The sequence below is a fragment of the Halichoerus grypus genome, chromosome 2 (assembly GCF_964656455.1).
Source record: "Halichoerus grypus chromosome 2, mHalGry1.hap1.1, whole genome shotgun sequence".
Classification (NCBI taxonomy): domain Eukaryota; kingdom Metazoa; phylum Chordata; class Mammalia; order Carnivora; family Phocidae; genus Halichoerus; species Halichoerus grypus.
The window spans coordinates 5,030,886-5,052,510 of NC_135713.1; the positions used below are offsets into that span (position 1 = coordinate 5,030,886).

A 21,625-nucleotide genomic window follows, 5' to 3' on the forward strand; every position below is an offset into this window, starting at 1 on the left:
CTGTTCCTCTCTCCACACTCCTCCTGGAATCTCCTTCCATCTCTCCGCTCTCTACTTCCCTCTGTCGGCTTAACTCCTCCGCATCTTGTGGGATCAGTCTGGCAACACCCCGTCCGTGTCCCCCCGGGAACCTGCACACCACGCAGGCCACTGTGTTTTCTGCACGAGGACACGGGGCACAGGGACCATGCTGGCTGTCTGTGTCGCGGACACACAGCACGGCCCCAACAACTACCCCTCAGTGAGGACAATAAAGACTGTCTCCGGACATTGCCACATGTCCCCCAGGAAACAAAATGGGCCCCACACGAGAAGCCCTGCTCTAGGGTCACATCAGAGGAGGAATCCTCTGCTAACCCTAACAAGAAATCAGAGGGCACATTATCTTGATGAGGTCACCCTAGTCAACATTGACTCGAAACCAGATTTTGTCCAAACTGGCTCTCAGAAGCAGAGTTGTGGGGACCAAATTCAGAACAGATTCAGGGTGGCAGACATGGGGCCTACTGAATACCCACCAGCTGCTGCTTCTTTGCTAACAGACCCAGGCTTTTTCAACATGGCAATATGCCCAACACAAGCAATATCTTGAGATTGGTCTAGGCCATTCTGGATCATTCCGTATCTTAATATCCCAGCCTCTCATGCCGGTAAGGGTAGCCTTATAACCAGTTCTAGTCAAGGAGATACAAGGGGAAGTCTGGTGTGAGGGTTTCTTAGACATTTTTGCTTTTCTGATAGAAAGGGTCACAAGCAGCAGACACCACCCTCCTTCAACCTCCCTCCTTCCTTGACTGTAGGCATGAGGGCTAGTGCTGGGGGCAGGGGTGGAGAGTCACAGATGGGCCAGCTCAGGCCTCCTGGAGCGCACGCCAAGGCCCTCTACCTGCCGCTTCCTTATTATGAGAGGGAAAGAACACTTGGCTTTTGTTTGAGTTCCTGTAGTAGGTTGAATAGTGCCCCCCCCCCATTCATGTCCACCTAGAACCTCAGAATATGACCTTATCTAGAAGTAAGGTCTTTGCAGATATAATTGATTCGGGATCTTGAGATGAAGTCATCCTGGATTTGGGGTGGGCCCTCAATCCCATGACTGGGGTCCTTACAAGAGAGAGGGCACAGAGATAGTCCTGGGGAGAAGGCCAGGTGAGGGCAAGAGGCACTGAGTGGAACACCGCGTCCACATGCCCAGGGATGCCAGGAGCCACCAGGAGCCACCAGGAGCTGCAGGAGGGACCCTCCTCCAGGGGGCTCTGGAGGGCAGCTTGGCCTGCCGACAACTTGATCTTGGGCTTCTGGCCTCCAGAACCGTGAGAGAGTCGATTTCTATTGTTTCAATCCATCCAGTTTGTGGTCATTCGTTATGGGCAGCCCCAGGAAACAAATATAGCCACTTTTAGGAAGTCTTCTGTTCCTTTAGAAGAACTGACTCATGAGGACATGAACGGAGAGCCAGCTCAGAACCCAGATTGGGGGTTTTTATTTCCAGGTGCCCTCCTCTGAGGATAAGGTAAGGGAGCCAGTTGGAAGGTCACTGTGGGGAGAAACGAAGGCTGTCTCTTCTATTTCTTGGTGGGACCTTTTTTTTTTTTAACTTGGGTCCTAATATTTACCACTAATTTATTCTTTATTTTTTATCATTGAGATGTTTACAAGGTGGAAGATTTATACAATCTGAAGAGAAACCAGAGTATCATTGAGACTTTTAAAGTGGAGAATATGCATGATACTTCATTAATCTTACACTGTAAGGAAACACGACATTACACACAAATTGGTATCACAGAGAACCGAGGCTTACCATTTTCTGTGTTCACATACTTCTAATATTCTCTACTTTATACCTATTTAATATTAATATTAATTTGAAGCACTTTGAAATATCTATTTTCTGCTTTCTCAAACCAATATTTTTAAATGTGCTGTAACTTACATAAGAATTTTTTTAAAAATTCCATCTCATTTATATTAATAAAAATTGTATATATTTAAGGTATACAAGATGGTGACTTAATACACCTATACACAGCAACAAGATTACTATGGTGAAGCTAATTAACATATCCACCTCCTCACATAGTTTACCCCCCTCCTTTTTTTTTAGGTGGGGCCTTTTGAAATCTGCCCCCTCCCACAGAGCTCACCTTCTAGTGAAGGACCATGTGTGCCTACCAGGGTCAGGGAGTACCTCTTTGGACAAAAAGAATCCAAGCATAATTTGGGGGCCCCTCTCTGTCTAGATTCCCTACAGACCATTTCCCCAATTCTGCCATGTTCCATTAGGTCATATTCCGTGTGACATACCAAAGTTAATGTTTTGGGTTTTTTTCTCCTTGAAAATATTCTTTTTAAAAAATTTTTTTATTGTTATGTTAATCCCCATACATTACATCATTAGTTTTTTTTTTTTTAAAGATTTTATTTATTTATTTGACAGACAGAGACACAGCGAGAGAGGGAACACAAGCAGGAGGAGTGGGAGAGGGAGAAGCAGGCTTCCCGCGGAGCAGGGAGCCCGATGCGGGGCTCGATCCCAGGACGCTGGGATCGTGACCTGAGCCGAAGGCAGACGCTTAACGACTGAGCCACCCAGGCGCCCCTACATCATTAGTTTTTGATGTAGTGTTCCATGATTCATTGTTTGTGCATAACACCCAGTGCTCCATGCAGAACGTGCTCTCCCCAATACCCATCACCAGGCTAACCCCTCCCCCCCTCCCCTCTAGAACCCTCAGTTTGTTTTTCAGAGTTCATAGTCTCTCATGGTTCATCTCCCCCTCCAATTTCCCCCCTTCATTCTTCCCCTCCTGCTGTCTTCTTTTTTTTTCTTTCTTAACATATATTGCATTATTTGTTTCAGAGGTACAGGTCTGTGATTCAACAGTCTTGCACACTTCACAGCGCTCACCATAGCACATACCCTCCCCAATGTCTGTCACCCAGCCACCCATCCCTCTCACCCCACCCCCCACTCCAGCAACCCTCAGCAAAGTTAATGTTTTATGGGGTCTAATTCATAGGATTTGCTTTCCTGAGCCCCAAACTTGGTCATCCCTATTGGGCCTTGGCTGTGGGCCAGCCTCAGAATCCTCATCTGGAAAGCGAAGAGTCTGACCTGACCATTTGCATGGCATCTGCTTCTCAAGTTCTGTGAGAGGGGCAGTCCTGGGATCCTGTGCTGCTTGAAGGGGACAATTCCTCCCACAGAAACACTGGAGCAGGGCTGGAGACAGTGCTCATCAAAGGAGGTCACACCCACGTCACCAGATGCTGGGAAAGGGACACAGCAGCACCTCGGCAGTGGGCTTGCCAATAAAAGACCGAATGAACCCGAATTCGATCACGACCTTAGATTCAACGGCTAATTTACAGAAAAATATAGATAACAGGGAATGTGTTAAGTGATGCCACAGGGAGACATAATTGGCAAAATCCAGACTGCGGGACAAATGAACCATGTTCTTCAACAATAGATTCCCCGCCCCCCCGCCAAAAAAAAAGATGACAGAGAAATCACAGATTAAAAGCATTAGAAGATACAAATCACTATATAGACCTTTTTTTTTTTGACAAAACCACCAATAAAAAATTCTATAAGATAATCAAAGATATTTATTATGGATCAGATATTTGGTGATATTAAGTAAGACATTATTAGTACTACTTTGATGTGGAAATATTGTAGTTATGTTTCAAAACACATATAACTTACTAATGCCTACTGAATTATTTGTGGGTGAAAGGACATATTATCAGGGATTTGCTTCAAAATAATTGGAGAAGGAGAAAGCAGGTGAGGACACTGGTGAACAAGTTTGACCTTGAGTTGATAGTTATTGAAGGGGTTCGATATAGTCTCTCCAATGTTGTCAAGTTTGAAACTTTCCATAATTAAGGATAAAAGGAAGATAGTTTTGCAGAAAAACTCACTCTCAAGATTTCTTTTAACGAGTGGCACAGGTGCCTGAAACTTTCAAAGAGCTCAGCATCCACCTCGCGGGCAGGAACCTACCTCTCCGAAAGAAAACTTTCTTCACGAATGAACACAGAACCAGCAGGGCACCCGCTGCCGCACCCCATCATATTATTCGCCTTCTGGTGACCAGAGATCACGCACAAGGCAGACATTACTCACAGAGCCTTACAGGCTGCCCTCCACGGAATGTTAGCATTTTCTGAATTGGTTGCAGTACCGGATGCTTTCTGCAGCAAATGACACTGACCTGCCCAGAACACGAAGCAATTCGGGAGGGGTTATCACTGCAGATGCCGGGGGGGTGAGGGGGGGTCTGGATAAGGGGCTATTGTATAGTATTGCTGGGCTTGGGGCCATCTTTCCCATATTTGTCCTGCTTCCCAGGGCACCGGTCCCTCTCTCTTCTGGTCTCAAGGTGGCTGAAATGGTACCAGGTATCCTACGCAGATAGAACTGTGTCCACTGGTGACACAGGGAGTGTATTCTGGTAGGTCTCTTCTTCTTCTCCTGGGAGACCTTCGCAGGAGGGTCCTGGCAGCCTTCTTCTCTAGAATGGAGGTGTGTGTTGAGCTTATGTTGGTATCGGCAGACAGAACGACAGCACTGGGAGCGACAGAGACCCTTTCTGCATACCTGGCCATGCAAATACCTGAACAGGACCAGGGCTCTGCCAGCCAGAGCAGAAAGGTGCAGTGGGGACAAAGACCTTGTGTGGGCAACCAGCAGCATCTGCCTAGAGGTTGACATTTCAAACCGGGAGAATTCAGGCTCACGTCTGCATGTCCAGGTTCTCCTGAGAATTGACATCGCTGGCCACCTGGGCGGGTCCTGCATTCCTGCTCGCTGTGGGGGAGTGCCTTTACACTCCTTTACACCAGGCAGGTGCTCTCCAGGACCCTACAGTTCCCACCACTCCTCATTCAGGTCCCACTGGGGCCCCGTTACTCCCCTCCCAGCATCCCACGCCCCTTGCAATGTGACTGCGGCTTCTTCCATCAGGAGGTGGGGGCTATTTCCCCACCTCTTGAATCTTATCAATGCCTCATCACTTACTTGGGCTCACAGAATGGTGAGGAAATGAAGGCGTGCCAGTTCTTACTTCAGGCATGTCTGTTTGCTTCCTTGAGACCTTTTCAGCCGCCCTGAGAACAAGCTGGGGCTAGCCTGCTGGATAATGAGAAACACATGGGCCAGTCAACCCTAGTGTCCCAGCCGCCAGCCAGCCAACTGCCCGCCATGTGAGTGTGGCCCAGCTCTAGACCACCCAGCCTCAGCTCACTTGCCAGCTGACTGGAGCCTAGAAGTGATCTGTAAACCAAGGCCCACTGTGCCTGACCAGCTCAGTAGAACCACACAGTTGATCTGCAGACTTGTGAGCAATACTAAACACTTTGAGCCTCTGTGTTTGGGAGTGGTTTGTTAGCCCGCAGTAGCTGACTAATGCACACACACCCTGATTTTTTTCAGTTACTTACATAACCTACTCAGTTCCTGTGAGCAATTGAGTTTGGGAACCCTGAATTAGGCAAAGATTTTCAAGCTTTACTGTGCTTGAAATTGCCCAGGGAATTTACTTAAGACACAGATTCCTGGACCTCACTCTGCATAAGCTTCAGATTGGGTTAGCCCTCGCTATCTGCCTTTTAACCAGCATATCTGATTCTGGCCCAGGAAGTCCATGGTAGTCAAAGCTTCGGAAACTATTTGTTCATGAGAATGAATCACTAAAACCGTAGTATAATCTCTCATATTACCCCTCCTCTAACATCATGAGAGAGAGAGAGAGAAGAGTTGGTTTTGGCCACAGAAGGAAAAAGCTGGGCTTATCTGTGAAAACTGATAAGCAGTGAGAAAGACCTCCTCTGCCCAGAGGCACAGGGACTGCAACAGGGACTACATTTGACTTAGTATTAATTCTTTTTTTTGCAGAAAGAAACATATTGCTTCTAATTTACATAAAAACTTATGATCAAATACGTACATAACAAAACCCTGGATCTAATTATAAGCAGTTGACTATGGCTGATGAATCAAGTTAGAGAGATTACCTAGAGACAAGCTGCAAAGATAAAGCAGGAGGCCATAGGAAAAAACAAACTTAAAATGTTGGAAAGAAGTAAACAGCAATCTGTGGATAGACCCTGGAAGCCAGGCAAGGCTTTCATTCCCATTGAGTTGGTCAACCGACTGTTGGTCATTTCACCAATGTCCATCCAGGACCTACCATGTGCCAGTCACAGTCTTCAAGCTCGCACACAGCAGGGAAAAGTACAGATAAAAAGCCCCCTCCTTGTAGAACTTAGATTCTAATGGGGTGAGAGGACACAGATGATAAACAAGGTAAATAAAATTCATGAGATGGCACAGTGGATTGAATTGTGCTCCCTGCCCCCTCCCACCAGATGAACTTCAAGTCCTAACCTGGGATATCAATAGAATGTTAGCCTTATTTGGAAATAGGGTCTCTGCAGATGTCATCAAGGTAACAGGAGGCCATTAGGGTGAACCCTAATGCAGTATGAATGGCATCCTTATGACAAGAAGAGGAGACACAGACATGGGGACAGCTCCATGCAATGATGGAGGCAGAGAATGGAGTGAGGCACCTACAGGCCAAAGAAGGCCAAGGAAAACAGCAGAAGCTAAGAGAAAGCTATAGAGCAGATCCTCCCCTAGAGACCTCGGAGAGAGAGCATGGCCCTGCCAACACCTTGATTTCAGGCATTAAGCCCCTAGAGAAAGAAAGAGAACACATTTCTGCTGTTATAAGCCACCCGGTTTGTGGTCCTAGGAAACGAATGGAGATAAATGCTAAGAGAACAATAAAGCAGGGAATGGAAGTGGGGAGTGTTGAGGGTTAAGTTTGTAGTTTAGATAGAGCAACATCCTTACTAAGGTGTGAGAGTGGGTAAGGTGTGAGCCATGTGGGTATGTGGGGGAGGAGCATCCAAGCAGCTAGAACAGCATGTGCGAAGGCCCTGAGGCCCCTCTGTGCCCACTATGCTTCTGGCTGGGGCAGGCTGGGTTAGGGGATGTGCTGCAAGATGACGTGGGAGAAAAAGGGAGAAGGACCAGTGTAGGGACTTCCAGGTCATAGTAAGCCTGAGTTTGAGAAAGGAAGCCACTGGAGAGTTTTGAGCAGGACGGTGACATAATCTTTTTTTTTTTTTTTTTTTTTAAAGGATCACTCACAAGCTCCTCTGTGGAGAAAATGCCAAAGAGGGCCAGAATGGAATGTGGGAAACTAGCTAGGAGGCAGTTTTAAAATATGCTAGAAATAGTGGTGGCTTGAAAGGGCTATAGGTGAGAAGATGGGAGTGAGGGGAGCTGTGGGGTTTTGGATGTTTCTGTTGGTTATGGAGAGGGGAGGCTGGGATGACCCCAGGGATTTTGGCCCTAGGTACTGGAAGATCCAGAGTAACCACTGTTTGACTGGTTTGTGTGTGATTTTCTCCAGTTTATTTAATGCACATGTTCTAATCCTTGCTCGTAATATCCACATGTACAATACAAAACGGCTGAACCAGAGCAGTCATTTGTAGTTTTATTACCATTTGCCAAAAAGCCTTAGTAGGCAAAACACGGATCGTTGTTACAATGCCTTGAAGTGTCAGGCGCTTAGTAACGTGTACTCACCCATGATATAGTGAAGCAGGAGAGCACATTGAAAGGGTTTGTTTCAATGTTTAAAATGAACGCTGGCCCAAGCGCTGAGCTTAAGTTGCCTGGCCAGGGAGTGCATCCGCTGGACAGGGACCAGGGCAGGCAGGGGCTCCCTCTGGGGCCTGGGCTCTGGAGGGGCCACGGTGCCCATCACCCTGGCTAGGCTCATGGGGCACAAGCAGGCTTATATAATGACACTCTGGCGTTTGCTCTGGACTTCACAGAATGTGTGGTTAGCGGAATAGTCCTAACAACACCATTGTCAATCCGGGCTTGGGGCATCCTCTGGACACCAGGGGACTCGCCCAGTGGACAGGATCTCTGTGGAATCCTGCCAACACTGTGCCAGCCGCGAGCCCAGACACCCAAGCACGTGGGCCGCTGCTCTGATGGGCAGCACTGCTGAGTCGGCCTCGGGAAGTCGCGCCAGTGAGCTAACTGTAAAGTTTTAACCCCATTCTCTACATAGGAAATCACTTTTAAAAGGTAACAAAAATGCCTGTAAGGAGACCCGCCAAGAAGGGTCCTGCTCCGTCCGGGGCAGCAGCTTAGCGGGCAGCGCCGCCCCGGGAGCGGGTGAGTGACCCGCTCCTCCGGGAGGACGCCGGCGAGCACGTGGGCGGGCGCGGGCACGAGTGACCGCAGCGCGACCGGCTGCACACGGGCCCCTGAGGATGGACAGCAGGGAGCCTGGGGCACTTTTGCCCTTTTCCTGGGAGAGCGGCCGGACCGCGGTCCGTGCTGGCCCGGCCCACACGTACCGCGAGCGGGCGGCCCCCGGGCCAGGCCCGGGGCGCGATCCCAGACCTCGCCCGGCGGTGCGGAAACTTCCACCCAGCCGCAGCGGCGGCGACGGCGACGGCGCCTCATCTCTGCGCACGCGCAGCGCGACCGGACGGCTGCCGGGGACCCCGGTCCCAGCGCGCATGTCTCCACGCCTCGGCCTGCTCCAGGCGGCGGGAGGTGGGGCCAGCGGAGGAAGCCGGGCGAAGGCGGCGACGCAGCAGCCCCCTCAATTCTTCCTCGCCCCACCGCAACCAAGTCTAGTCTAGAAGGACCTACGCCGCCGCCGCCCCTTCAGCCCCTCCCAGTCGCGTCTCCTTCCGACGCGGTGCCCTCCGGAGGGGCGCCCCACTGCGCAGGCGCGGTAACCAAGGCGGCGGTGTCTAGTGAGGATTTGAAATCGGCCGCGCATGCGCACTGACGTCCCGGCCCCGGCGAGGGAGGCCGCGCTTCCTCCCCGCCCCGCTGCCTCCCCGCCCCTCATTGGAGCGGAGGCGGCGGCGCCCCCTCCTTCCCCCGCGCCCTGTCGCCGCCGAGAGTGTCTTTTCGCCGCCGCCGCCACCGCTGCAGGAGCACGGAGCGAGCGGCGCGAGCGTGACCGAGGGCCCGGCGCACGGCGGCGGCCCTCCCGCGGGTACCGGGCCGCGCGGCGCCTGGGCCCGCCCCCTCGGCCCGGCCGCCCGCCCCTCCCTCTCCGATGGCCTCTCCCCCCGGCCCGTGTGGAACGCCGCCGCCGCCGCGGCCCCCGCGCCCGCCCCGCGCCGCCTGAAGGGAGCCCGACAGGCCCGAGCCGCCCGCCGCGGCCTGTCCCGGGCCCGCCCCGCGCCGCGCCGGGACCCCGACGGGAGCCGCCGCCGCGAGCCGGCCGGAGCCCAGGGCTCAGGCCCGCGCGCCCGTCTGCCCCTCCGCCCGCGGCCCGTCCGTCCGTCCGTCCGTGCGCGGCGCGGCCGGGGCTCGGGGCGCGGCGGGGGCGGGGCCGCGGCGGGGCGGGCGGGCGCGCGGGCCCGCGGGGCGGCGCGTGGATGGATCCGCGCGTGGCCTGGATCCAGCCGGAGCAGAAGGGGCCGGCCAATGCCCTGTGGATGCAGATCTGGGAGACCTCGCAGGGCGTGGGCCGCGGCGGTTCGGGCTTCGCGTCCTACTTCTGCCTCAACTCACCCGCGCTGGACACGGCGGTCGCGGCGGGGGCGGCGGGGCTGGGCGGCGGCGGCCTGGCGGGGCCCGCGCTGCCCGCCGCGTCGCCCCCACCGCCTGCGCCCGGCCCCGCCGCGCTGCCCCCCGCGCTGCTGACGGCGCTCGGGCCGGCAGCCGAGGGCGCCAGGCGCCTGCACAAGTCGCCGTCGCTGTCGTCGTCGTCGTCGTCCTCGTCTAACGCCGAGTCGGGCACCGAGAGCCCGGGTTGCTCGTCGTCGTCCTCGAGCAGCGCCTCGCTCGGCCGGGCGGGCGGCGGCCGCGGCGGCGCCTTCTTCCACTTCGCCGACGGCCCGCCGAGCGCCCCCGGCGCGGCCAACGGGCACCCCGGGCCGCGCGGCCCCGCGCCCGCCGGCTCCCCGCCGCAGCACCAGTTCCACCCGGGCCGCCGGAAACGCGAGAACAAGGCCAGCACCTACGGCCTCAACTACCTGCTGTCGGGCAGCCGCGCGGCCGCGCTCAGCGGAGGGGGCGGCCCCGGACCCCAGGCGCCGCGGCCCGGCACGCCGTGGAAGAGCCGCGCGTACAGCCCCGGCATCCAGGGGTGAGTGCGGGGCCCGCGCGGGGGAGGCCGGGGTCCGACTCTGGGCCGGAAGGCTTCCCGGGTCGCCAAAAATCAAATTCCTCTTGTAAAGGAGCGATCTGCTGCTCGGATCCCCAAACTGACAGCCAGGAAAGGGGCGGCTGAGCCCGACCTGTGATACTGGAAGAGGGTGTCGGATGCTTCACCTTTTTTCCTCTCCCCAAGATATGTTAGGGACCTTTTGTCAAAGTGGGGTGCAGATGGGTGTGGAGGTTTATGCCAGCTGCAGATGGTTTGAGTATTGCCGGGAACTTGAATCAACTTGAAGGCAAATCTGGTTAAATAATAACTTTTTTCTTATTGAGAAAATCCTTTTGGAAGATGATTCGTTTTTGTTTTTTTTTATTTATTTTTTTGGTAGTGATACAATTTAACCAACAGTGAATTTAGAAGTAATTTTTTCGGGTGAGGGCTTTATGATTTAATTTTATGCAGAAATTAACATAAAAAGTATCTTTTTTAGTTTTTAAAAAGTAGTTGATAGCCTTCAAAGAAGACAAAAACGTTTGTAACGTGTGTTCTTTGAAAGATGTTTATTTTAAATATTTCCACGTTGGCTTAGAGGGGATTAGAAGGTCTATTTCAGTTTAGTGCAGTTACAAATGACAGGGACTGGTTAAAAGAACAGAAGGTGAGGGGTGGGGTGGGAGTGTGGGTTGAAGCACTCCCAGGTGAGGCTGCTCAGGTGGGAATGCTACCTACCCAGCCCTTTGCCTTCCTGTGCTTTTCTGAGCACCTAGAAACAAAGCATTTGTACATAGATTTTATGTCAGTATTTCAAGACTTAAATCATAAACTTTCTTTGCAAGTTGCATCCTGATTTAAAAGCTGCCTAAGGATTTTCCAGGGTATTCGGGTTGTTTACAAATGCTAGAGTTTTACAAATTCAGCAATTGTTAGATATTGAGATTACTTCTTTTTTTTTTTTTTTTTAAGATTTTATTTATTTATTTGATAGAGAGACACAGCGAGAGAGGGAACACAAGCAGAGGGAGTGGGACAGGGAGAAGCAGGCTTCCCGCAGAGCAGGGAGTCAGATGTGGGGCTTGATCCCAGGACCCTGGGATCATGACCTGAGCTGAAGGCAGACGTTTAACGACTGAGCCACCCAGGCGCCCCGAGATTACTTTTTAAAGTAACTCATTTTTCTTATAAATCTGTTCATTTAAGTTGGAAAATACTAAGTTGATACTATTTTAAAGCAAGTGAGATACACCCTAAGAGCTTCTTGTCCTACAATTTGTTTCACCTGGTTTGGGTTAGAAGTGTTACTTTCTTAAATTTCCTGAAGCCCCAGTGTGCATTTCAGCCCCAGGTAGGAGCCGTTCTCCTCTTGCTTCTCTTCCTCCAGTCCTTAACTTGTCTAACTGTCCAAGAAGAGGTGGTGGGGAGCGATTTCCGGATGTATAGCATCATACCTGAGTTCCTTGGTGGGGAGGCCGGGGGCCGGGGGGGGGGGCGGCGGGGAGACCTGCAGGTTTCCAGCCTATCATGTCCCTGGGACTGACTCTGTCTTAGCACTAGGCAAATTGGAAGACATATGGTCTTCACTTGTGGAGCATTTTGGGGTCCAGTCGGTCCCAAGTCTTGCTTCCTCCATGAGCAGCTGGCAGCAGTGGAACCATGCCCTTCTGCAGATAACTCAGGCCCTGGAGCCTGTTTCCAGTAAGCTTCAGTATGTACGTTACTGTTGCTTTTTTTTTTTCTTTTTTTAAGGTTTTATTTATTTATTAGAGAGAGTGAGAGTGCCCATGCCTGGGGGGTAGGAGGGGGAGCAGAGAGAGAGGGAGAAGCAGGCTCCCCACTGAGGAGGGAGCCCAACTTGGGCTTGATCCTGGGAGCCTGAGATCCTGACCTGAGCCCCCAGGCGCCCCAGCTGCTGCTGCTTTTATTAATAAATGAGCTCGCTAAGTACCAGTTCTTTGCTAGGGTCTGAGGCAGTGATTGCCTGCGACACGCCCATCTCTTGATCCTGACTCTGAACCCTGGCGCTCCATATGAGTGCCCCTGCCCAGCACACACTAGCACAGTGTCCTGTCCAGCTGTGCAGACCTTCCCTCCTCCTTGTCCATCTCCCCAGTCTGGTCTTTCATCAGATCCTCTGCCCCTTCTCTTTACCCTCATGCAGATTTGTCACCTCTAGTGGAGATTGCTCCAGTGGCCCGAGGTGGTTCTCTTACACCACTGTTGCCGGCCTCTGGGCCTCTCCCAGAACTGCTAGTGGGATAATCTCCTCCATCAGCAGGTTTGGTCAGGTCTGAGGCCTTTAGAACCATGTGATGGTGTCTCTGGGGTCCTCCTGAGGTTAAAGACTGAAGCCTGAGACTCTCAGCATGCTTCCAGGCACTACTGTTCTGGGCCCTGCCTGGGGGGCTGCTGAGGGTCCTCCCCCGCCACTCCCTGCTGGCCTGTGAGATTTCTGCTCAGAGGCCACCTGTAGGGTTGAAGAGTAGCTTCTGAAGCAGCAGTTCCACATCATAACTTACCTGACTAGGAGCCAGTGCAGTGGTACTCCTGGTAATGCTCCTTTTTTTCTCCTTGGCTGCCCACCCTTCCTCGCCTGCCTCTGTGGGTGATGTGTACCCCTTGGGATCTGTCCACTTATTGCCGTTTCTGCCTGGAGGAGGCTGCTAGGATTGCCTGCCAGGCACCTAGAAGGGTGGGGTGCCTCCGCTTGGTTTGCTACTCTGAATGCTTCTAGCAGGCTGGAGTTTCAGGAGGGACAGGGCAGAGCAGTAGTAAGCCAGAGTAGCACTTAACTGTGGAGCTCTGCCTGTGGTCAGAGGAGGGAGATGTTCCTCGTGATCCTTTCCATGGAGGTCTGCTGGGCTTCTAGCAGCTAACTTTTTGGTATCAAGAAATTAGCCTGTCTAGAACTTGCTGCTGGCCACCAGCTTACTCAGAGTGATGAGGAAGGCCACCACCATGTGTCTCATCTGTAGCTCAGAAGGGGAAACAACTGTGATAAGACAGCCCTTGGCCTGGTCAGTAGAAAAGAGCCTTGTGGATGAGCAGTGGCTCAGGCTCACTGTGCAGGCCCAGGACAGGCATCTCTGAAAGGACCGTGTCTGTAGTCCTCAAGAGACGATAAGCGGTTGCCTGACGCTCTGGGAGCTTGAGTAGCGTCAGCCGAAGCCAGTCGGGCGTTTGCCTGGTGGCCCGTGGAGCAGCCTGTGCTGTTTGTTCTTTTCTGGGATGGAGGGCTCTGCCCTTGGAAAGTGTACTGGTGGCCTGGCCTCACGAGGTTGCCAGTCTGCTTTCACCCCTGAGTAAGGTGAAGAAGCAGCCAGTGGAGGAGGACGGGGATCAGAACGGGAACCCTCGAAGCCCGGAAGGGGAAGTGCTCGTTTTGGAGCTGCTCTAGTTCTTGTTCCCTGTTTCCATTGAACTCTCAAACTTTTGTTTTGGGAAAGGTATGAAATGTGCTCTCTACCTGGGCTTCTGACTTAGAGATGCAGGCAGGTGTGGACTGGCTCCTGGGCCCTGCGCTTCCCAGCCTCCGGCGCCTGTCACCTTCACATGCCCTCACCTCCATCCCCCTGGCCCAGAGAGCTGTTGATACTTTGCCCTGGTCAGTCCTGACAGCTTCAGAAACCTCCTCAGCTTAAAGGCAAAGAAAAGTCCCAGGTGAGGAAGGGTGGGAGCTTGGACCCCAGGTGCGTCGCTGCATCCTTCCTGGTGCCCTGTAGGGCCCCAGGGAGAGCGTAATGGAATGAGGGAAGGCCCCCGGCCTTGGGCAGGCACTTGCAGGCCGGGCCCTGATCAGGCTTCCCTGTGGGCTTTGGCCTGCCTGCGGTGCGCAGCCGTCCTGCAGCATCCTTTCTGCAGGGCCTCAGCAGTGTTGAATTTTTTGACGTCTTCTGTTCACTCAAAGAAAGTTCAGCTCTTCATCTGAAGTTGGTGAGAACTGGACCCGTGTCGTTCGTAGGATGGTTAGCTACACCCCGCAGGACTCCATGTGTGTTGTCCTCACTCTGTTCGGAGAGTCAGAGCCTGCTTGCAGCCTGACTTGGCACAAAGTAGCGCACAGGTGACCCCCCTCCCCCAGTGCGTCCTTGTGGGGACCCAGCGGCAGGGCGCAGGTGAGAGCCCAGCAGGGCCCACGGCAGATGACAGCATGGTCACTCCTGTTGCCTCACTCTCAGTCCCGTCTCCACCTGTACACATCACGGGACACGTGGGAGAGGTTAGCGCGAGACCTGCCCCGCAAGGTGACAGTGGCACGCACGGGCCTTGTTTCCTCAGTGTTCATCATCTGCAGCCCCCCAGGTATAAGGTTGTGGATGGAAGCCGTGCAAGTTTGCTGCTGCACTGACCATATGAGATTAGCTCCTCCTCAGAGGTTCCCCCCCCCCCCCATAACAGCATTGCTTGTTCCTGCCTGGTATGAGTGAAATTGAAAATCTAGTGTGGGATGCAGGCTGTGATGAAGTTGGGGAAATTTGCACCTGGTCGCTGAGAAGTGAAGATGGACACAGCGAGGACTGCTGACACTCAGGGAAGGGGTTGCCGAGGAGGAGGGCAAGACAGAGGCTCTGGAAAAGGATTGGAATATGAAACAGAGGCTGCAGGAGTCCTTGGGGAAGATAGAGACCTCCAATGTTTTTTGCAGAAAGTGGCCTTGTTAGTGCTCATGCTGCAGAAGTCACAGTGGGGTGGAGTGGACCCCGTCTTGCTGCCGGCAGCTTGTGAGGGAAAAGCAGTACCACAGCAATGCCATTTGCTTCTTAGAAATAACACGGTTGTGATCAAGTGCCTTGGAAGGTCATTTTTCAGTAAATATTTTAAAGTACCAGTTTTTCATAACTTCAGGATTTTTCAGATCTCCTTTGGGTCACTATTTAATAAGAAATTTTGGTCCATTGTAAATGGAGTCATGTACGTCCAGTGGGAGGAGGCATCATGGTTATCCTGGAAATGAGGACTTTTTTATGTTGGTTAGGTCAGTATTGTTTAGGATCTGTTTTTTTTTTTTTAGTTACCGGATAAAGAGGGCTGTTAAAAAAACAAGACAAAACAAGCAGCAGCCTGTGATGTTGAAGTTGAGAAACCTGGTTTTGATGCTGCACCAGAGTGCAGGCTGACAGGTGAGGGGTCACGGTGTCATGCTCACTGGACCCCGAGGCGACTGCTGCTGGCCGTGGCTCTGGAGAGGCCGCTCTGGACGCTCTGGTCTCCTGAGGCTGCTGAGTGAGTGTGGCACTGGAGTAGAGGCAGATAGGTGACCGTGGTGATTGAGACAGTTGCCTGAGACACCTGTCCCCCATGTCAGTATGTGTCCCAGGTGAGGTGGTCAGGGGTGCATCTTCCTACAGTGTGGGATTTGCACTGCAAATTAAATGTCTTACTCTAAGATTTCCACGCCGCAGTTGTTCTCTGTTGCTGTGTGACATGTGAGCGCAAACTCGGCGGCTTAAACCAGTACTCGTTGACTGTCTCACGGACTCTGCGTGTCGGAGGTTGGGACGGCTGGGTTGGCTTCCTGCTTAGGCTCTCACCAGGCTGCAGGCAAGGTGTTGGCTGCTGCGTTCTTGGCTGCAGCTCAGGCTCCTCTTGCAAACTTATTCCTATTGGCAGAATTCAGTTCCTTGCCGTTGCAGGACTTAGGTCCCCAGTTCCTTGCTAGCTGCCAGCCGGGGCCCTGTCTCAGCTCCTTAAAGCCGTCTCTGCCTTCCTTGACTTGTGCTCCCTCCATCTTCACACTGGCCACAGAGCTTTGAATCTCTGACCATGGCTCTGCCCGCTGGAGGAAGCCCTCTGCTTTAAGGGCTCGTGTGTTTGGTTCAGGCCCACCCAGGTAATTGTCTCTCTTAAGGGCATGTGATGATACAGCACGATCACAGGAGTGATGATGATTTCGTCTCAGCCACAGGTTCTGAGGATTGGAGCGTGGGATCTTCTGGAGGCTTCCTTCCATGTCTGGAGGCATGCTCCTGTAGGTAGACTTAACCATCTTAGGTGATGAGGAGGATGTGGTTTTCTTTTCCAGCACTTCTCTCCCTTGACTGGACTCCAGCCCATCGTGATGACTCTGATAGATTGCTGGTCCTGTCCTGGCTCCGTTGTCACGAATGAACTCAGGCAACCAGAGTGACTAGCTCTCAGTGCCTTTCTGTGCCTCTCCCGTATGTCATGTAAGAGACGTGTATGTGAAAGCCATGCTAACGAATACACGAGAACTACAGCAGTTGAAAAGTCCTGTTCACGAGGCCCCCTGCATTGGCCAGCTTAGGAAAGCTGCCATTCCTCGGGGGGGGGGGGGGCCGGCGTGCGGGGGGAGGCGGAGATGCCAGGTGATTCACTCAAGTGGCCTCTGGAATTTAGGTCTAAGGACGTAGCAGTCCATCTTCGCTTTGCACAGGACCCCACACCGCTTGTATGGTAGCTCAGGTTACTGGGAGTGGGGGCCCCCCCCATGGGCTGTGACCCTCACTTCAGAGCAAGCATACGCCCACGCCGTTCTTCCCTGGCCCTTCCTGTGGGGCGACCGCTGCTCTTCCAGAGCTGACCGCTGACCACTGGTCTCCCACATCCGCTTGGGGAGGAGGGCTTGGGTCGTGGCTGCGTTCCCAGGGCCAAGTGGGTGCTAGTAGCCCCCTCTGAGTAGGGGTCTGATGAATGGTGAGGGAGCCAGTGAAAGCTTACATAAACAAATGAGGGCCAGTTAGATAGTTTAAATCAAATGCTAAAGGTAACCTTCCTTGTCTTAGAATCTTTGAAGATTTGATTGCCAACTCTGAAGTTATTTAAATGCAGAATATTAAAGTAAAATTGATTGTAGTTCGCTTACCTTCCCCAAGAGTGTGGTTAAACCAGTTTTATAGTTTGTAATGTAGAACTGAAAAGCAGAAAGCTTTCAAAAAATTCTCTATTTGAAAGGCATCGCCATTTAGATTTAGCTGGTTCCTCTTTGTTATTATAAAATTAATACCTCACTGTGGCAAAGTTAGAAGACTCAGGAAAGTATGAAGAGACATTGCCTGTCCCTCAGCCACCTGGTGAGTGTCCTGTGATCAGGCTGGGCATGTCCTGAGCTCCGGGGTGCGTGCTCCATGCGCCGGCGGCAAAGAGGAGGCGCGGGGTCTCACTCCCGGCGCACCAGGTCTCTGCGCAGACCTTAGTCCATCTGCACACCGACAGGGCAGACTCGGTGGGAGAGGCTCTGAGGTTCCCGTTGGCAGGGAATGTCTTTCGTTGTCAGCAACATGCCTTTTTATTGTGGGTTTGTGCTCTTTTTAATTCCCAGATCAGCTGCTCTGTGGAACCATTTAGGCCCTCCTGTGGTTTAAGATTGGAGTTAATTTCCTAAGTGATAACATGTGGATGTAGGTGGTTTCTATCTTTCCATATTTGAGAGAGATTTCAGATGACCGTCATGTTTCTGGAATCCTGTGGATCTGCAGCAATGGCGAGGATGCAGGAGTGGAAGGGAAATGAAAAAATCAAATCCTTTCATTTTTGCTTGGAACCCTTTGGTTGGAATCCGTCTCTACCGTTGGGAGGCATGTCTGGGGCCTGGAGCTCGCTCGGGTAGCCTGCGGCCTGCACGCCTGGAGCCTCATCCACAGGCCTGGTTTCATGGTGGGTGCTGACTTCTGAGCCTCAGTTTCCCCGCCCCATGAAGCTAGGTCTATGACATCCCCCTGGCAAGACGTGCTAAATCAAGGAGACTTGCAAGTGCCGTGTGAATTGTGACGTGGAGGATTGAGAAGGCCACTCCTTTCCTTCCCTTTTCTCCTCTCTTCTCTGAGGAAATTGAAACCAAAAATTAGGTGGGGCTCGTTGCCAACTGGACAGAAAAAGCCTTTGCTCCGGGTTTGAAAATACAAGTTTCCCTCTCAGGCCAGAGCTTTTCTCGGAGAAACTGCTAAAGCCTGAAGTTCCAAGTCTTCAGGGACCCATGCGATGTTGTGGAGACACTTCTCCCTTTAAGCCAAGGCATTCTTTTCTGATTTTAAAAATTTAAACAGTGCCTAAGTAACGTGTTCTGTAGGTTTTAAATTAAGCATCTTTCCAGAGCCTTATGGGCACTGCTGTTCTGTTGGATCAGCTGTGTCGCCGCATGAGACTTGCGGAAAATTGTTCAGGGTTTTTGGTTCTGTGCACATAGTAGGAGTGGATGTTCTTTCTCTAAGCTCTTTGCAGCTTCTGACTTCCGTCTGTGAACAGTGAAGAAAGCAAAGGTGAGGGGCGGGGCACTGTGGCGCTAGAGCAGACCCTCTGGTGGCCCACTCTGGGAAGATGGGAGGGCTCTGGTTTTGTGCGGCCCAGTGCGGTAGCTGCTGGCCCCGTGTGGCCACGGAGCGCTTGCCATGTGACTAATGGAACTGTGGAACTGAATTTTAATTGCATTTCATTTTAATGAAAAATAGTCTTATGTTTGCACAGCACCAACCTAGAGTAACTTTAGACTATTCAAAATACAGTGTTTGATTCAGTAACTGCTGCCTGAATAAATCCAAAGTGGAACAACAGCAAAAGCTGCGGTGCTCAGCAAGCCGCTACTGGAAAGCTCTAGAAATGGTGTTTCTGAGTTTCTGGCGGATATCCTTTTCAAAGGGCTGCCGTTTCAATAGCACACAAAGCATGGTCTCGGTTCATGGCAGAGTGCAACACGGAACAGCTTGGTAAGGCTCCGAGCTTCTAGTCCAGCCTGGGGGTGGTGGTCTAGCGCTTCTGCCTGCTGGGTTAGTGACAGAAGTGGGCCGGTCTCCTTAGGCACGCGGTGGCCACCGCGGCTCCCAGTACAAGGGCTGTGCGGGGCTCGGCTCTGTGCACGAGTTTCCACGAGTTTCGTGTGTTCTCAGAGCGGGCCTGGGAAATGGGTAACACCATCCCTCTTCAGCAGACAGAAAACTGAAGCCTAGCCAGGCTAACATCTTTCCAGCGTTCACGTCAGGGAGCCCCAGACAGTGTTCGGTGAAGGAGACCTCTTCAAGACGTGCGGGAGAGGGCTTAGCAGCTCACCCTGTGAACCCGGCTTCAGTGCCTCTGTAGAGGGCCATTTCCTTTTTTGCTTTTCTGAAGAGAGCAGATTGAGGGAGAGGGAGAACCGAGGTCCTCCTGTAAGGACTTGGACAGTCAAATGACAGATGACAAAGATGCTGGAGGTGGGCTTGGGGGAGGTTTGGGGGGTAGGGTTTGGGAAGCAGAAGCCAGTTCTGCTGCTGTAGTAGGCTGAAGGCCCTGCTTTCCGCAGACATTCCAGGACTGGCCTGGAGGGAGGTTGTGCTGGAGGGAGCAGGGCTCCTCCCATCTGGATTTTTCTGGCAAGTTGCTGTCTAGGAAAAATGGAGCAGTGGATGAGTTGCTGTTTTAACTGAAGACTACTGAAAGCCAGAAGCAGGACCAGTGAACCGTTTGTTGACTGCCTCCTCCCATTTCTTCTTGTCGGTAATTCGTTTTGAAGAGAGTAAGCTTTAGTAGATGAAGCATCTTGCCCATGCTGCAACCAGAAAATAGGAGAGCTGCAGCCTGCCAGCAGGTGTGCTGGACAGGAAAGCCTGTGCGCTTCACCCCTGCCTCCCCAGGAGGGGAACAGGTATCCTCGAATCAAGAGCAAGGAGCAGGAACGTAGTGAACTGGCAGAGATGGGAGCCATAGTGCAATGCACTAGACTATTTTGGTTATAGACATCTTCTGTAAATTTAAGCAAACAGATTTTTAAAAATTGAAGACAACTCTGAAGTGATGGGATACTTTCCACGGCCTGTGAAATGCGGAGATCCTAAAGTATTGTGATAAGTTATCTCATGGAAGGAAACTGATGATGAATCAGTCTAGAGAGCTTGTGGTTCTCTCAAAGACTGACTCACAAGAGACTGATATGCAGTCCTACGTGCAAGCATCATGTAAACAAGAGCATAGAACAGAGACCAAATTCCAAACAATGGGAACCTGTGAGAACTGTCACAGGTTAAGGTTTGGAATGAACTGAAGCTTGCAAAATTGTTAAGAGTAAAAATGGCCTTTGAGGAGTACTTTTGGGGTAAGACCGTTGGAACTGAGAAGGTTGAGGTTGGGGGAGATGCCCCTTGTTCTCTGGACCTTCCTTCGCAGGTGAGTGCTTCAGCTTTTCCTTTGCCCCTGTCAAGCGAGTGGTCTTCAGCACTTGTCACGGTAATGATCATCACTGGCCCTGTTGAGCCCTCACCCCTTCCTGCAGCGTCCCCAGCCGCCCTCTCAGGTCAGGAGGAGGGGTGCGGCTCAGAGCGTAGGGGCCCGCTGGCTCACACAGCTGGTAGGTGCAGTGCCGGCTTTGGATCCCAGGCAGTCTGATTCCACAGCACATCTTTTACCCACTAGACATGCAGAGCAAAGACGGGATTGTTCAAAGAGGTGTGGTAATAGGAAGAAAAGAATTACATCGAATTCCAGTCTCTAAGTAGAGAGACGTGATCTCTCAGGTTGCAGAGAGCGTCATGAAGCTCTGCCCAGTCTCTGAACGGTGCAGGCACCCCAAAATGGACATCTTTGTCCCGATCTCCCCAGAAGGAGTCGGAAGTAGTTTCTCACAAACCAGGCACGCGGCCTACATTGCAAGAGTGACTCCTTGAAGTGGCCAGTGACAGCAGTGCTGCGTGTGACACGGAGCCTCTTGCAGGTCTCTGTGCTGATTGCTTTAGTTAGAGGCGGCATCTAAGAGTGCTTTCTGCTGACTTCTAAATAATTAATTTTATTAAGTGGATTTGTGTATGTGTGTGTGTTTTTAAAAAAAGAAAGCTTAAAAATCATGAGTGCACCCCACAGAAATAACGGAAGTACAGTTAGGTGATCGCCGCTGTTCTCTCTCAGTCCACGGTGGACGGACACGTGGATTCATCAGCGGAGTACTTCCAGTACAATTCACGTTCTCTTTAAATACAGTTTACTAAATTTTTAATTTTGCTTGAAAGTGAAAATAATGTGGAATCTCTCAGATGGAAATACTAGTTTCTAGGAGGTATTGCTGAGACCAAGAACATAAAAAAATGATGAGGGGCGCCTGGGGGGCTCAGTCAGTTAAGTGACCAACTCTTGGTTTCAGCTCAGGTCATGATCTCAGGGTCGTGAGATTGAGCCCCGCGTCCGGCTCTGCTCTGGGTGTGGAGTCTGCTTGAGGTTCTCTCTCTCCCCCTACCCCTCCCCCCCTTAAAAAATGATGAAAACCTTAAGTGGCTGAGTGTAAAAAAATCAAAGTAACAGTTTTGATGAAATCCTGTCTGTTTGCTTACTGCTATGTAGGGTAGAGCTGTTAGTCCTTGCTGCGGACTGAATTGTGTACCCCCAAATTCATCTGTTGAAGCCCCAGACCTCAATGTGATGATACTTGGGGAAGGGGCCCCTTGGGAGGTGATTAGGGTTAGATGAGGTCGTGAGGGCAGGGTCTTGCCTGGGATTAGTGTCTTTATAAGAAGAGGCCAGATTGCTCACTGGCTCTGGGCCCTGCC

General features: G+C 52.1%; 1 protein-coding gene and 1 long non-coding RNA gene across 8 annotated transcripts in view; one reads left to right on the plus strand and one right to left on the minus strand.

Annotated features, from left to right (window-relative positions):
- Positions 1–2,977: 2,977 nt before the first annotated feature.
- Positions 2,978–9,639, minus strand: LOC118543329 (uncharacterized). 4 transcript variants are annotated; one of them, XR_013445474.1, is made up of 3 exons: positions 9,581–9,639; positions 5,030–5,143; positions 2,978–4,523 (listed from the first exon to the last, which is right to left on the minus strand). It is a non-coding gene; the product is annotated as an uncharacterized LOC118543329 (long non-coding RNA). The 4 variants fall into 4 exon arrangements; XR_013445475.1 differs by having other exon boundaries at positions 5,030–5,140; positions 9,581–9,632; XR_004921019.2 differs by lacking the exon at positions 9,581–9,639 and adding an exon at positions 7,613–8,234.
- The window catches only part of TENT4A (terminal nucleotidyltransferase 4A), a 45,878-nt gene continuing 33,655 nt past the window's right edge, over positions 9,403–21,625 (plus strand). For 2 of the 4 annotated variants that reach the window (XM_078066546.1, XM_078066547.1), the window contains exon 1: positions 9,403–10,157. In XM_078066546.1, coding sequence (XP_077922672.1) covers positions 9,445–10,157 — 713 coding nt within the window. In that variant the 5' untranslated portion in view covers positions 9,403–9,444. The remainder of the gene's footprint in view (positions 10,158–21,625) is intronic. The other 2 variants (XM_078066545.1, XM_036103982.2) reach the window with 2 other exon arrangements.